The sequence below is a fragment of the Bombina bombina genome, unplaced genomic scaffold (genome assembly GCF_027579735.1).
Source record: "Bombina bombina isolate aBomBom1 unplaced genomic scaffold, aBomBom1.pri scaffold_927, whole genome shotgun sequence".
Classification (NCBI taxonomy): Eukaryota; Metazoa; Chordata; class Amphibia; order Anura; family Bombinatoridae; genus Bombina; species Bombina bombina.
This window is the reverse complement of record NW_026511785.1, coordinates 1-14,887: the sequence shown is the minus strand read 5'-3', so window position 1 is coordinate 14,887 and position 14,887 is coordinate 1. Positions and strand designations below refer to the sequence as shown.

The following is a 14,887-nucleotide window of genomic DNA, read 5'->3' as shown; positions in this document are numbered from 1 at the left end:
TAGCAGCTCTGCTGTGGGTGATCCTCTTGCAACTTCCTGTTGGGAAGGAGAATATCCCATAAGTAATGGATGATCCGTGGACTGGATACACTTAACAAGAGAAATAATGTTTTGTTGTGTTTAACCCCCACACTACTGCTCCTGAGCCTTCCTAGATACGCTTTTCAACAAAAGGATACCAAAGTCAGTTTGATAATAATACTGCATGCTCTATCTAAAAAATTAAAAGTTTAAAGGAACATTCCAGACAAAATTGGAATCCACATTGTTTCATTTCAGTTTTGAATAGAAGCATTTTTGTAATATACATGTGTTAGCTAAAAAGCTTCTAATAAAAGCAATATAGGTGTTTCAAAAGTGTATTTAAGTATGCACCGTGCACCAGTATTTTTAAACCGCACTTGCTCAGAAAGTCTAAAGTGCTTGTACCATCTGGCAATGACTCCATTTTTGTTGACATAATACAAGCCCTACTGGTGCTCTGAGTAGCTGCAGTATTTAAAATGCTGGAGCACTGACAATATCTTGCTATGCTTTACGTTCATGTGCAGAGAAAAATGTTAACACTAAAACCGTGATAACTTTAACTAGAAGCATTTTAGCCAATGCATATATATTGCAATATGTTTCAGATGTAATTGATCTACAGTACCTCACAAAAGTGAGTACACCCCTAACATTTTTGTAAATATTTTATTATATCTTTTCATGTGACAACACTGAAGAAAACATAATTTATGTAAGAACTTACCTGATAAATTCATTTCTTTCATATTAGCAAGAGTCCATGAGCTAGTGACGTATGGGATATACATTCCTACCAGGAGGGGCAAAGTTTCCCAAACCTTAAAATGCCTATAAATACACCCCTCACCACACCCACAATTCAGTTTAACGAATAGCCAAGAAGTGGGGTGATAAGAAAAAAGTGCGAAAGCATATAAAATAAGGAATTGGAATAATTGTGCTTTATACAAAAAAATCATAACCACCACAAAAAAGGGCGGGCCTCATGGACTCTTGCTAATATGAAAGAAATGAATTTATCAGGTAAGTTCTTACATAAATTATGTTTTCTTTCATGTAATTAGCAAGAGTCCATGAGCTAGTGACGTATGGGATAATGACTACCCAAGATGTGGATCTTTCCACACAAGAGTCACTAGAGAGGGAGGGATAAAATAAAGACAGCCAATTCCTGCTGAAAATAATCCACACACAAAATAAAGTTTAATGAAAAACATAAGCAGAAGATTCAAACTGAAACCACTGCCTGAAGTACTTTTCTACCAAAAACTGCTTCAGAAGAAGAAAACACATCAAAATGGTAGAATTTAGAAAAAGTATGCAAAGAGGACCAAGTTGCTGCTTTGCAAATCTGATCAACCGAAGCTTCATTCCTAAAACGCCCAGGAAGTAGAAACTGACCTAGTAGAATGAACTGTAATCCTTCGAGGCAGAATTTTACCCGACTCGACATAGGCATGATGAAATAAAGATTTCAACCAAGATGCCAAAGAAATGGCAGAAGCTTTCTGGCCTTTTCTAGAACCGTAAAAGATGACAAATAGACTAGAAGTCTTTCGGAAAGACTTAGTAGCTTAAACATAATAATACAAAGCTCTAACAGCATCCAAAGAATGCAATGATTTCTCCTTAGAATTCATAGGATTAGGACATAATGAAGGAACCACAATTTCTCTACTAATGTTGTTAGAATTCACAACCTTAGGTAAAAAATTCAAAAGAAGTTCGCAGCACCGCCTTATCCTGATGAAAAATCAGAAAAGGAGGCTCACAAGAAAGAGCAGATAATTCAGAGACTCTTCTGGCAGAAGAGATGGCCAAAAGAAACAAAACTTTCCAAGAAAGTAATATAACGACCAAAGAATGCATGGGTTCAAAAGGAGGAGCTTGAAAAGCCCCCAGAACCAAATTCAAACTCCAAGGAGGAGAAATTGACTTAATGACAGGTTTTATACGAACCAAAGCTTGTACAAAACAATGAATATCAGGAAGATTAGCAATCCTTCTGTGAAAAAAGAACAGAAAGAGCAGAGATTTGTACTTTCAAGGAACTTGCGGACAAACCTTTATCTAAACCATCCGGAAGAAACTGTAAAATTCTCGGTATTCAAAAAGAATGCCAAGAAAAAATGATGAGAAAGACACTAAGAAAACAGAATTTATGTTTACCTGATAAATTTCTTTCTCCAACGGTGTGTCCGGTCCACGGCGTCATCCTTACTTGTGGGATATTCTCTTCCCCAACAGGAAATGGCAAAGAGCCCAGCAAAGCTGGTCACATGATCCCTCCTAGGCTCCGCCTACCCCAGTCATTCGACCGACGTTAAGGAGGAATATTTGCATAGGAGAAACCATATGGTACCGTGGTGACTGTAGTTAAAGAAAATAAATTATCAGACCTGATTAAAAAAACCAGGGCGGGCCGTGGACCGGACACACCGTTGGAGAAAGAAATTTATCAGGTAAACATAAATTCTGTTTTCTCCAACATAGGTGTGTCCGGTCCACGGCGTCATCCTTACTTGTGGGAACCAATACCAAAGCTTTAGGACACGGATGAAGGGAGGGAGCAAATCAGGTCACCTAAATGGAAGGCACCACGGCTTGCAAAACCTTTCTCCCAAAAATAGCCTCAGAAGAAGCAAAAGTATCAAACTTGTAAAATTTGGTAAAAGTGTGCAGTGAAGACCAAGTCGCTGCCCTACATATCTGATCAACAGAAGCCTCGTTCTTGAAGGCCCATGTGGAAGCCACAGCCCTAGTGGAATGAGCTGTGATTCTTTCGGGAGGCTGCCGTCCGGCAGTCTCGTAAGCCAATCTGATGATGCTTTTAATCCAAAAAGAGAGAGAGGTAGAAGTTGCTTTTTGACCTCTCCTTTTACCTGAATAAACAACAAACAAGGAAGATGTTTGTCTAAAATCCTTAGTAGCATCTAAATAGAATTTTAGAGCGCGAACAACATCCAAATTGTGCAACAAACGTTCCTTCTTTGAAACTGGTTTTGGACACAGAGAAGGTACGATAATCTCCTGGTTAATGTTTTTGTTAGAAACAACTTTTGGAAGAAAACCAGGCTTAGTACGTAAAACCACCTTATCTGCATGGAACACCAGATAAGGAGGAGAACACTGCAGAGCAGATAATTCTGAGACTCTTCTAGCAGAAGAAATCGCAACTAAAAACAAAACTTTCCAAGATAATAACTTAATATCAACGGAATGTAAGGGTTCAAACGGAACCCCCTGAAGAACTGAAAGAACTAAATTGAGACTCCAAGGAGGAGTCAAAGGTTTGTAAACAGGCTTGATTCTAACCAGAGCCTGAACAAAGGCTTGAACATCTGGCACAGCTGCCAGCTTTTTGTGAAGTAAAACCGACAAGGCAGAAATCTGTCCCTTCAGGGAACTTGCAGATAATCCTTTTTCCAATCCTTCTTGAAGGAAGGATAGAATCCTAGGAATCTTAACCTTGTCCCAAGGGAATCCTTTAGATTCACACCAACAGATATATTTTTTCCAAATTTTGTGGTAAATCTTTCTAGTTACAGGCTTTCTGGCCTGAACAAGAGTATCGATAACAGAATCTGAGAATCCTCGCTTCGATAAAATCAAGCGTTCAATCTCCAAGCAGTCAGCTGGAGTGAAACCAGATTCGGATGTGCGAACGGACCCTGAACAAGAAGGTCTCGTCTCAAAGGTAGCTTCCAAGGTGGAGCCGATGACATATTCACCAGATCTGCATACCAAGTCCTGCGTGGCCACGCAGGAGCTATCAAGATCACCGACGCCCTCTCCTGATTAATCCTGGCTACCAGCCTGGGGATGAGAGGAAACGGCGGGAACACATAAGCTAGTTTGAAGGTCCAAGGTGCTACTAGTGCATCCACTAGAGCCGCCTTGGGATCCCTGGATCTGGCCCCGTAGCAAGGAACTTTGAAGTTCTGACGAGAGGCCATCAGATCCATGTCTGGAATGCCCCACAGGTGAGTGACTTGGGCAAAGATTTCCGGATGGAGTTCCCACTCCCCCGGATGCAATGTCTGACGACTCAGAAAATCCGCTTCCCAATTTTCCACTCCTGGGATGTGGATAGCAGACAGGTGGCAGGAGTGAGACTCCGCCCATAGAATGATTTTGGTCACTTCTTCCATCGCTAGGGAACTCCTTGTTCCCCCCTGATGGTTGATGTACGCAACAGTTGTCATGTTGTCTGATTGAAACCGTATGAACTTGGCCCTCGCTAGCTGAGGCCAAGCCTTGAGAGCATTGAATATCGCTCTCAGTTCCAGAATATTTATCGGTAGAAGAGATTCTTCCCGAGACCAAAGACCCTGAGCTTTCAGGGATCCCCAGACCGCGCCCCAGCCCATCAGACTGGCGTCGGTCGTGACAATGACCCACTCTGGTCTGCGGAACGTCATCCCTTGAGACAGATTGTCCAGGGACAGCCACCAACGGAGTGAGTCTCTGGTCCTCTGAGTTACTTGTATCTTCGGAGACAAGTCTGTATAGTCCCCATTCCACTGACTGAGCATGCACAGTTGTAATGGTCTTAGATGAATGCGCGCAAAAGGAACTATGTCCATTGCCGCCACCATCAACCCGATCACTTCCATGCACTGAGCTATGGAAGGAAGAGGAACAGAATGAAGTATCCGACAAGAGTCTAGAAGTTTTGTTTTTCTTGCCTCTGTTAGAAAGATCCTCATTTCTAAGGAGTCTATAATTGTTCCCAAGAAGGGAACCCTTGTTGACGGGGATAGAGAACTCTTTTCCACGTTCACTTTCCAGCCGTGAGATCTGAGAAAGGCCAGGACAATGTCCGTGTGAGCCTTTGCTTGAGGAAGGGACGACGCTTGAATCAGAATGTCGTCCAGGTAAGGTACTACTGCAATGCCCCTTGGTCTTAGCACCGCTAGAAGGGACCCTAGTACCTTTGTGAAAATCCTTGGAGCAGTGGCTAATCCGAAAGGAAGCGCCACGAACTGGTAATGTTTGTCCAGGAATGCGAACCTTAGGAACCGATGATGTTCCTTGTGGATAGGAATATGTAGATACGCATCCTTTAAATCCACCGTGGTCATGAATTGACCCTCCTGGATGGAAGGGAGAATAGTTCGAATGGTTTCCATCTTGAAAGATGGAACCTTGAGAAATTTGTTTAAGATCTTGAGATCTAAGATTGGTCTGAACGTTCCCTCTTTTTTGGGAACTATGAACAGATTGGAGTAGAACCCCATCCCTTGTTCTCTTAGTGGAACAGGATGAATCACTCCCATTTTTAACAGGTCTTCTACACAATGTAAGAACGCCTGTCTTTTTATGTGGTCTGAAGACAACTGAGACCTGTGGAACCTCCCCCTTGGGAGAAGTCCCTTGAATTCCAGAAGATAACCCTGGGAGACTATTTCTAGCGCCCAAGGATCCAGAACATCTCTTGCCCAAGCCTGAGCGAAGAGAGAGAGTCTGCCCCCCACCAGATCCGGTCCCGGATCGGGGGCCAATATTTCATGCTGTCTTGGTAGCAGTGGCAGGTTTCTTGGCCTGCTTTCCCTTGTTCCAGCCTTGCATTGGTCTCCAAGCTGGCTTGGCTTGAGAAGTATTACCCTCTTGCTTAGAGGACGTAGCACTTTGGGCTGGTCCGTTTTTACGAAAGGGACGAAAATTAGGTCTATTTTTCGCCTTGAAAGGCCGATCCTGAGGAAGGGCGTGGCCCTTACCCCCAGTGATATCCGAGATAATCTCTTTCAAGTCAGGGCCAAACAGCGTTTTCCCCTTGAAAGGAATGTTTAGTAGCTTGTTCTTGGAAGACGCATCAGCCGACCAAGATTTCAACCAAAGCGCTCTGCGCGCCACAATAGCAAACCCAGAATTCTTAGCCGCTAACCTAGCCAATTGCAAAGTGGCGTCTAGGGTGAAAGAATTAGCCAATTTGAGAGCATTGATTCTGTCCATAATCTCCTCATAAGGAGGAGAATCACTATCGAGCGCCTTTATCAGCTCATCAAACCAGAAGCATGCGGCTGTAGTGACAGGGACAATGCATGAAATTGGTTGTAGAAGGTAACCCTGCTGAACAAACATCTTTTTAAGCAAACCTTCTAATTTTTTATCCATAGGATCTTTGAAAGCGCAACTATCCTCTATGGGTATAGTGGTGCGTTTGTTTAAAGTAGAAACCGCTCCCTCGACCTTGGGGACTGTCTGCCATAAGTCCTTTCTGGGGTCGACCATAGGAAACAATTTTTTAAATATGGGGGGAGGGACGAAAGGAATACCGGGCCTTTCCCATTCTTTATTAACAATGTCCGCCACCCGCTTGGGTATAGGAAAAGCTTCTGGGAGCTCCGGCACCTCTAGGAACTTGTCCATTTTACATAGTTTCTCTGGGATGACCAACTTTTCACAATCATCCAGAGTGGATAATACCTCCTTAAGCAGAATGCGGAGATGTTCCAACTTAAATTTAAATGCAATTACATCAGGTTCAGCCTGTTGAGAAATGTTCCCTGAATCAGTAATTTCTCCCTCAGACAAAACCTCCCTGGCCCCCTCAGATTGAGTTAGGGGTCCTTCAGAGATATTAATATCAGCGTCGTCATGCTCTTCAGTAACTAAAACAGAGCAGCCACGCTTACGCTGACAAGGGTTCATTTTGGCTAAAATGTTTTTGACAGAATTATCCATTACAGCCGTTAATTGTTGCATAGTAAGGAGTATTGGCGCGCTAGATGTACTAGGGGCCTCCTGAGTGGGCAAGACTCGTGTAGACGAAGGAGGGAATGATGCAGTACCATGCTTACTCCCCTCACTTGAGGAATCATCTTGGGCATCATTGTCATTATCACATAAATCACATTTATTTAAATGAACAGGAATTCTGGCTTCCCCACATTCAGAACACAGTCTATCTGGTAGTTCAGACATGTTAAACAGGCATAAACTTGATAATAAAGTACAAAAAACGTTTTAAGATAAAACCGTTACTGTCACTTTAAATTTTAAACTGAACACACTTTATTACTGCAATTGCGAAAAAACATGAAGGAATTGTACAAAATTCACCAAATTTTCACCACAGTGTCTTAAAGCCTTAAAAGTATTGCACACCAAATTTGGAAGCTTTAACCCTTAAAATAACGGAACCGGAGCCGTTTTAACACTTTAACCCCTTTACAGTCCCTGGTATCTGCTTTGCTGAGACCCAACCAAACCCAAAGGGGAATACGATACCAAATGACGCCTTCAGAAAGTCTTTTCTAAGTATCAGAGCTCCTCTCACATGCGACTGCATGCCATGCCTCTCAAAAACAAGTGCGCCACACCGGCGCGAAAATGAGGCTCTGCTTATGCTATGGGAAAGCCCCAGAGAAATAAGGTGTCTAATACAGTGCCTGCCGATATTTATAATATCAATATACCCAGATAAAATGATTCCTCAAAGCTAAATATGTTTTAAAACTGAATCGATTTAGCCCAGAAAAGTCTACAATCTTAATAAGCCCTTGTGAAGCCCTTATTTACCATCGTAATAAACATGGCTTACCGGATCCCATAGGGAAAAATGACAGCTTCCAGCATTACATCGTCTTGTTAGAATGTGTCATACCTCAAGCAGCAAGAGACTGCACACTGTTCCCCCAACTGAAGTTAATTGCTCTCAACAGTCCTGTGTGGAACAGCCATGGATTTTAGTTACGGTGCTAAAATCATTTTCCTCATACAAACAGAAATCTTCATCTCTTTTCTGTTTCTGAGTAAATAGTACATACCAGCACTATTTTAAAATAACAAACTCTTGATTGAATAATAAAAACTACAGTTAAACACTAAAAAACTCTAAGCCATCTCCGTGGAGATGTTGCCTGTACAACGGCAAAGAGAATGACTGGGGTAGGCGGAGCCTAGGAGGGATCATGTGACCAGCTTTGCTGGGCTCTTTGCCATTTCCTGTTGGGGAAGAGAATATCCCACAAGTAAGGATGACGCCGTGGACCGGACACACCTATGTTGGAGAAATATAAGTCTTCTAGACTCTATCATATATCTCTCTAGATACAGATTTACGAGCCTGTCACAAAGTAATAATCACAGAGTCAGAGAAACCTTCTTTGACCAAGAATCAAGCGTTCAAACTCCATACCTTAAAATTTAAGGATTTGAGATCCTGATGGAAAAAAGGACCTTGCGACAGAAAGTCTGGTCTTAACGGAAGAGTCCACAGCTGGCAAGAGGCCATCCGGACAAGATCCGCATACCAAAACCTGTGAGGCCATGCTGGAGCTACCAGCAGGACAAACGAGCATTCCTTTAGAATCTTGGAGAATACTCTTGGAAGAAGAACTAGAGGCGGAAAGATATAGGCAGGATGATACTTCCAAGGAAGTGATAATGTATCCACTGCTTCCGCCCGAGGATCCCGGGATCTGGACAGATACCAGGGATGTTTCTTGTTTAGATGAGAAGCCATCAGATCTATTTCTGGGAGTTCTCACATTTGAACAATCTGAAGAAATACCTCTGGGTGAGGAGACCATTCGCCCGGATGCAACGTTTGGCGACTGAGATAATCCGCTTCCCAATTGTCTATACCTGGGATATGAACCGCAGAGATTAGACAGGAGCTGGATTCCGCCCAAACCAAAATTTGAGATACTTCTTTCATAGCCAGAGGACTGTGAGTCCCTCCTTGATGATCGATGTATGCCACAGCTGTGACATTGTCTATCTGAAAACAAATGAACAACTCTCTCTTCAGAAGAGGCCAAGACTGAAGAGCTCTGAAAATTGCACGGAGTTCAAAAATATTGATCGGTAATCTCACCTCCTGAGATTCCCAAACCCCTTGTGCCGTCAGAGACCCCCACACAGCTCCCCAACCTGTAAGACTTGCATCTGTTGAGATTATAGTCCAGGTCGGAAGAACAAAGAAGCCCCCTGAACTAAACGATGGTGAACTGTCCACCATGTCAGAGAATGTCGTATAATCGGTTTAAAGATATTAATTGAGATATCTTTGTGTAATCCCTGCACCACTGGTTCAGCATACAGAGCTGAAGAGGTCGCATGTGAAAACGAGCAAAGGAGATCGCATCCGATGCGGCAGTCCTAAGACCTAAAATTTCCATGCATAAGGCTACCAAAGGGAATGATTGTGACTGAAGGTTTTGACAAGCTGATATCAATGTTAAACTTCTCTTGTCTGACAAGGACAGAGTCATAGACACTGAATCTATCTGGAAACCTAAAAAGGTTACCCTTGTCTGAGGAAACAATGAACTGATTGGTAAATTGATCCTCCAACCATGATCTTGAAGAAACAACACAAGTCGATTCGTATGAGATTCTGCGAAAATGTGAAGACTGAGCAAGTACCAAGATATCGTCCAAATAAGGAAATACCAAAACCCTGTTCTCTGATTACAGAAAGAAGGGCACCGAGAACCTTTGAAAAAAATTCTTGGAGCTGACGCTAGGCCAAACGATAGAGCCACAAAACTGGTAATGCTTGTCTAAAAAGAGAATCTCAGAAACTAAAAGTGATCTGGATGAATCGGAATATGCAGATATGCATCCTGTAAATCTATTGTAGACATATAATGCCCTTGCTAAACAAAAGGCAGGATAGTCCTACAGTTACCATCTTGAATGTTGGTATCCTTACATAACGATTCAATATTGATAGATCCGGAACTGGTCTGAAGGAATTGACCTTCTTTGGTACAATGAAGAAATAGAATAAAACCCCAGCCCCTGTTCCAGAACTGGAACTGGCATAATTACTCCAGCCAACTCTAGATCTGAAACACATTTCAGAAATGCTGAGCCTTTGCTGTGTTTACTGGGACACGGGAAGAAAAAAAAAATCTCTTTGCAGGAGACCTTAACTTGAAGCCAATTGTGTACCTTTCTGAAACAATGTTCTGAAACCAGAGATTGTGAACGGAATTGATCCAAATTTTCTTGAAGAAAACGTAAACTGCCCCATACCAGCTGAGCTGGAATGAGGGCCGCACCTTCATGGGTATTTAGGAGCTGGCTATAGGTTTCTATAAGTCTTGGATATATTCCAAACTGGAAATGGTTTCCAAACTGATACCGCTCCTGAGGATGAAGGATCAGGCTTTTGTTCCTTGTTGTGAGGAAAGGAACGAAAATGATTATTAGACCTAAATTTACCTTAGATTTTTTATCCTTTGGTAAAAAAGTTCCCTTCCCTCCAGTAACAGTTGAGATAATAGAATCCAACTGAGAATCGAATAATTTATTACCCTGGAAAGAAAGGGAAAGCAAAGTTGACTTAGAAGACATATCAGCATTCCAAGTTTTAAGCCATAAAGCTTTTCTAGCTAAAATAGCTAGAGACATATACCTGACATCAACTCTAATGATATCAAAAGATGGTATCACAAAAAAAATTATTAACATGTTATAGAATAATAATAATGCTATAAAATTATGATCTGTTACTTGTTGCGCTAAAGCTTCTAACCAAAAAGTTGAAGCTGCAGCAACATCCTCTAAAAATATAGCAGGTCTAAGAAGATTACCTGAACATAAGTAAGCTTTTCTTAGAAAGGATTCAATTTTCCTATCTAAAGGATCCTTAAATGAAGTACTATCTGCCATAGGAATAGTAGTACGTTTAGCAGGAGTAGAGACAGCCCCATTAACCTTAGAGATTTTGTCCCAAAACTCTAATCTGTCAGATGGCACAGGATATAATTGCTTAAACGTTTAGAAGGAGTAAATGAATTACCCAAATTATTCCATTCCCTGGAAATTACTTCAGAAATAGCATCAGGGAGAGAAAACACTTCTGGAATAACTACAGGAGATTTAAAAACCTTATTTAAACGTTTAGATTTAGTATCAAGAGGACCAGAATCCTCTATTTCTAATGCAATTAATACTTCTTTAAGTAAAGAACGAATAAATTCCATCTTGAACAAATACAAAGATTTATCAGCATCAACCTCTGAGACAGAAACCTCTGAACCAGAAGAACCATTATCAGTATCAGAATGATGATGTTCATTTAAAAATTCATCTGAAAAAAGAGAAGTTTTAAAAGACTTTTATGTATACTAGAAGGAGAAATAACAGACATAGCCTTCTTAATGGATTTAAAAAAAATAAAATCTCTTATGTTATCAGGAACACTCTGAAAATTAGATGTTGACGGAACAGCAACAGGTAATGTAACAGTACTAAAGGAAATTTTATCTGCATTAATAAGTTTGTCATGACATGCAATACAAACAACAGCTGGAGAAACAGATACCAAAAGTTTATAGCAGATACACTTAGCTTGGTAGCTCCAGCACTGGGCAGCGATTTTCCTGAAGTATCTTCTGACTCAGTTGCAACGTGGAACATCTTGCAATATGTAAAAGAAAAAACAACATATAAAGCAAAATTGATCAAATTCCTTAAATGACAGTTTCAGGAATGGGAAAAAAATGCCAGTGAACAAGCTTCTAGCAACCAGAAGCAATAAATAATGAGACTTAAATAATGTGGAGACAAAAATGACGCCCATATTTTTTAGCGCCAAAAAAGACGCCCACATTATTTGGCGCCTAAATGCTTTTGGCGCCAAAAATGACGCCACATCCGGAACGCCGACACTTTTGACGCAAAAAAACGTCAAAAAATGACGCAACTTCCGGCGACACGTATGACGCCGGAAACAGAAAAAAAAATTTGCGCCAAAAAAGTCCGCGCCAAAAATGACGCAATAAAATGAAGCATTTTCAGCCCCCGCGAGCCTAACAGCCCACAGGGAAAAAGTCAAATTTTTTAAGGTAAGAAAAAATGATTGAAACAAATGCATTTATCCCAAGTATGAAACTGACTGTCTGAAAATAAGGAATGTTGAACATCCTGAGTCAAGGCAAATAAATGTTTGAATACATATATTTAGAACTTTATAAAAAAGTGCCTAACCATAGCTTAGAGTGTCACAGAAAATAAGCTTACTTACTTACCCCAGGACACTCATCTACATGTTGTAGAAAGCCAAACCAGTACTGAAACGAAAATCAGCAGAGGTAATGGTATATATATATATAAGAGTATATCGTCGATCTGAAAAGGGAGGTAAGAGATGAATCTCTACGACCGATAACAGAGAACCTATGAAATAGACCCCGTAGAAGGAGATCATTGCATTCAAATAGGCAATACTCTCCTCACATCCCTCTGACATTCACTGCACGCTGAGAGGAAAACCGGGCTCCAACCTGCTGCGGAGCGCATATCAACGTAGAATCTAGCACAAACTTACTTCACCACCTCCATAGGAGGCAAAGTTTGTAAAACTGAATTGTGGGTGTGGTGAGGGGTGTATTTATAGGCATTTTAAGGTTTGGGAAACTTTGCCCCTCCTGGTAGGAATGTATATCCCATACGTCACTAGCTCATGGACTCTTGCTAATTACATGAAAGAAATTACACTTTGCTACAATGTAAAGTAGTGGGTGTACAGCCTGTATAACAGTGTAAATTTGCTGTCCCCTCAAAATAACAACACACAACAATTAATGTCTAAACCGTTGGCAACAAAAGTGAGTACACCCCTAATTGGAAATGTCCAAATTGGGCCCAATTAGCCATTTTCCCTTCCCAGTGTAATGTGACTAGTTAGTGTTATACGGTGTGTTACATTTGGTGTTATCGCTCTCACACTCTCTCATACTGGTCACTGGGAGTTCAACATGGCACCTCATGGCAAAGAACTCTGAGGATCTGAAAAAAAAGAATTGTTGCTCTACATAAAGATGGCCTAGGCGATAAGAGGTTTGCCAAGACCCTGAAACTGAGCTGCAGCATGGTGGGCAAGACCATACAGCGGTTTCACAGGACAGGTTCCACTCAGAACAGGCCTCGCCATGGTCGACCAAAGAAGTTGAGTGCACGTGCTTAGCATCATATCCAGAGGTTGCCTTTGGGAAATAGACGTATGAGTGCTGCCAGCATTGCTGCAGAGGTTGAAGGGGTGAGGGGTGCCCGTCAGTGCTCAGACCATACGCCGCACACTGCATCAAATTGGCCTGCAGGGTTGTCCCAGAAGGAAGCCTCTTCTAAAGATGATGCACAAGAAATCCTGCAAACAGTTTGCTGAAGACAAGCAGACTAACGACATGGATTACTGGAACCATGTCCTGTGGTTCGATGAAACCAAGATAAACTTATTTGGTTCAGATGGTGTAAAGCGTGTGTGGTGGCAACCAGGTGACGAGTACAAAAACAAGTGTGTCTTGCCTACAGTCAAGCATGGTGGTGGGAGTGTCCTGGTCTGGGCTGCATGAGTGCTGCCGGCACTGGGGAGCTACAGTTCATTGAGGGAACCATGAATGCCAACATGTACTGTGACATACTGAAGCAGAGCATGATCCCCTCACTTCGGAGACTGGGCCGCAGGGCGGTATTCCAACAGGATAACGACCCTAAACACACCTCCTAGACGACCACTGCCTTGCTAAAGAAGCTGAGGGTAAAGGTGATGGACTGGCGAAGCATGTCTCCAGACCTAAACCCTATTGAGCATCTGTGGGGCATCCTCAAAAGGAAGGTGGGGGAGCGCAAGGTCTGTAACATTTACCAGCTCCGTGATGTCATCATGGAGGAGTGGAAGAGGACTCCAGTGGCAACCTGTGAAGCTCTGGTGAACTCCATGCCCAAGAGGGTTAAGGCAGTGCTGGAAAATATTGCTGGCCACACAAAATATTGTCACTTCTGGCCCAATTTGGACATTTCCATTTAGGGGTGTACTCACTTTTGTTGCCAGCGGTTTAAACATTAATGGCTGTGTGTTGAGTTATTTTGCGGGGACAGCAAATTTACACTCTTATAAGGGCTGTACACTCACTACTTTACATTGTAGCAAAGTGTCATTCTTCAGTTTTGTCACATGAAAAGATATAATAAAATATTTACAAAAATGTGAGGGGTGTACTCACTTTTGTGAGATACTGTATGTGCATTTAAATTTTAACTGGAATATCCCATTAACTCTGGCTTTCATGCTTCTGATGTAATAAAAAACTCAAATATTGTGAAAATCTTTTACAAGAGGAGCAAGCTATGATTTAAAATAATCTTCTATGTTTAGGTCATGAACAGTGGATATAAAATACAAATACAAAAATACTCACAGTTTTATTCCGTAATCGAATAATGTCTGAGACTGATCCTGCCCCGCAGTATTCCATTACTATCCACAGGTCAGTGTTCTTAAAATAGCTGCCATAATACTTGACTACATAGTGGCTGCAGAAGTAACAAAACAAAAAAAGGATTAAAATAAAACCAAAACCTGGCACCTTAGACATTTTATTTAATTAAAACCAAAATGTCTGCTCGTGTCCTTGTAAAAGTAAAAAGTAAAAGTAAACTGAAAACGAAGGATGACCAACATGATCATCTCAAAAAGCAAAACTAAAGCATTGATCAAAATGTCTCCAAAATAATTGGAATTTGTAATAGAGATAAAGAAAAAAAATATATTAAAAAATAAATAAAAAAAATGAACAACATAAAAAACAAACATTTTAAGTCATGCATCAAACAGGAGGATGACTGGAATGTTATCTATGTAGTAATATACTGAGCGCCTTATCTATATTACAAATTGGTTTATGGTAATTTTGAGTGGGATATGATGGATCATACATATAAATTTAAGGGTATGCCTGTATATAAGAATATTCAGAAAATAATGCAGAGGTCACCATGACTGGGATATTTATCCTTTTACAGATGGTGGATGTGCCAGCCAAAAAAATAAAGACATTACAAATAAATATGAGCAATTCATATTTTAAATAAGTCCACTTTTCTTCAACACTGAGCAATA

General features: G+C 41.2%; 1 protein-coding gene across 1 annotated transcript in view; it reads right to left on the bottom strand.

The window, feature by feature from the left end:
- LOC128643950 (serine/threonine-protein kinase 3-like) overlaps positions 1–14,301 on the bottom strand; it is a gene marked incomplete at its 5' end in the record, with an annotated part of 66,225 nt that extends 51,924 nt beyond the window's left edge. The window contains one exon of the mRNA XM_053696718.1: positions 14,187–14,301. Within this exon, the coding sequence (XP_053552693.1) occupies positions 14,187–14,301 (115 nt within the window). The remainder of the gene's footprint in view (positions 1–14,186) is intronic.
- Between the last annotated feature and the right edge of the window lie 586 nt (positions 14,302–14,887).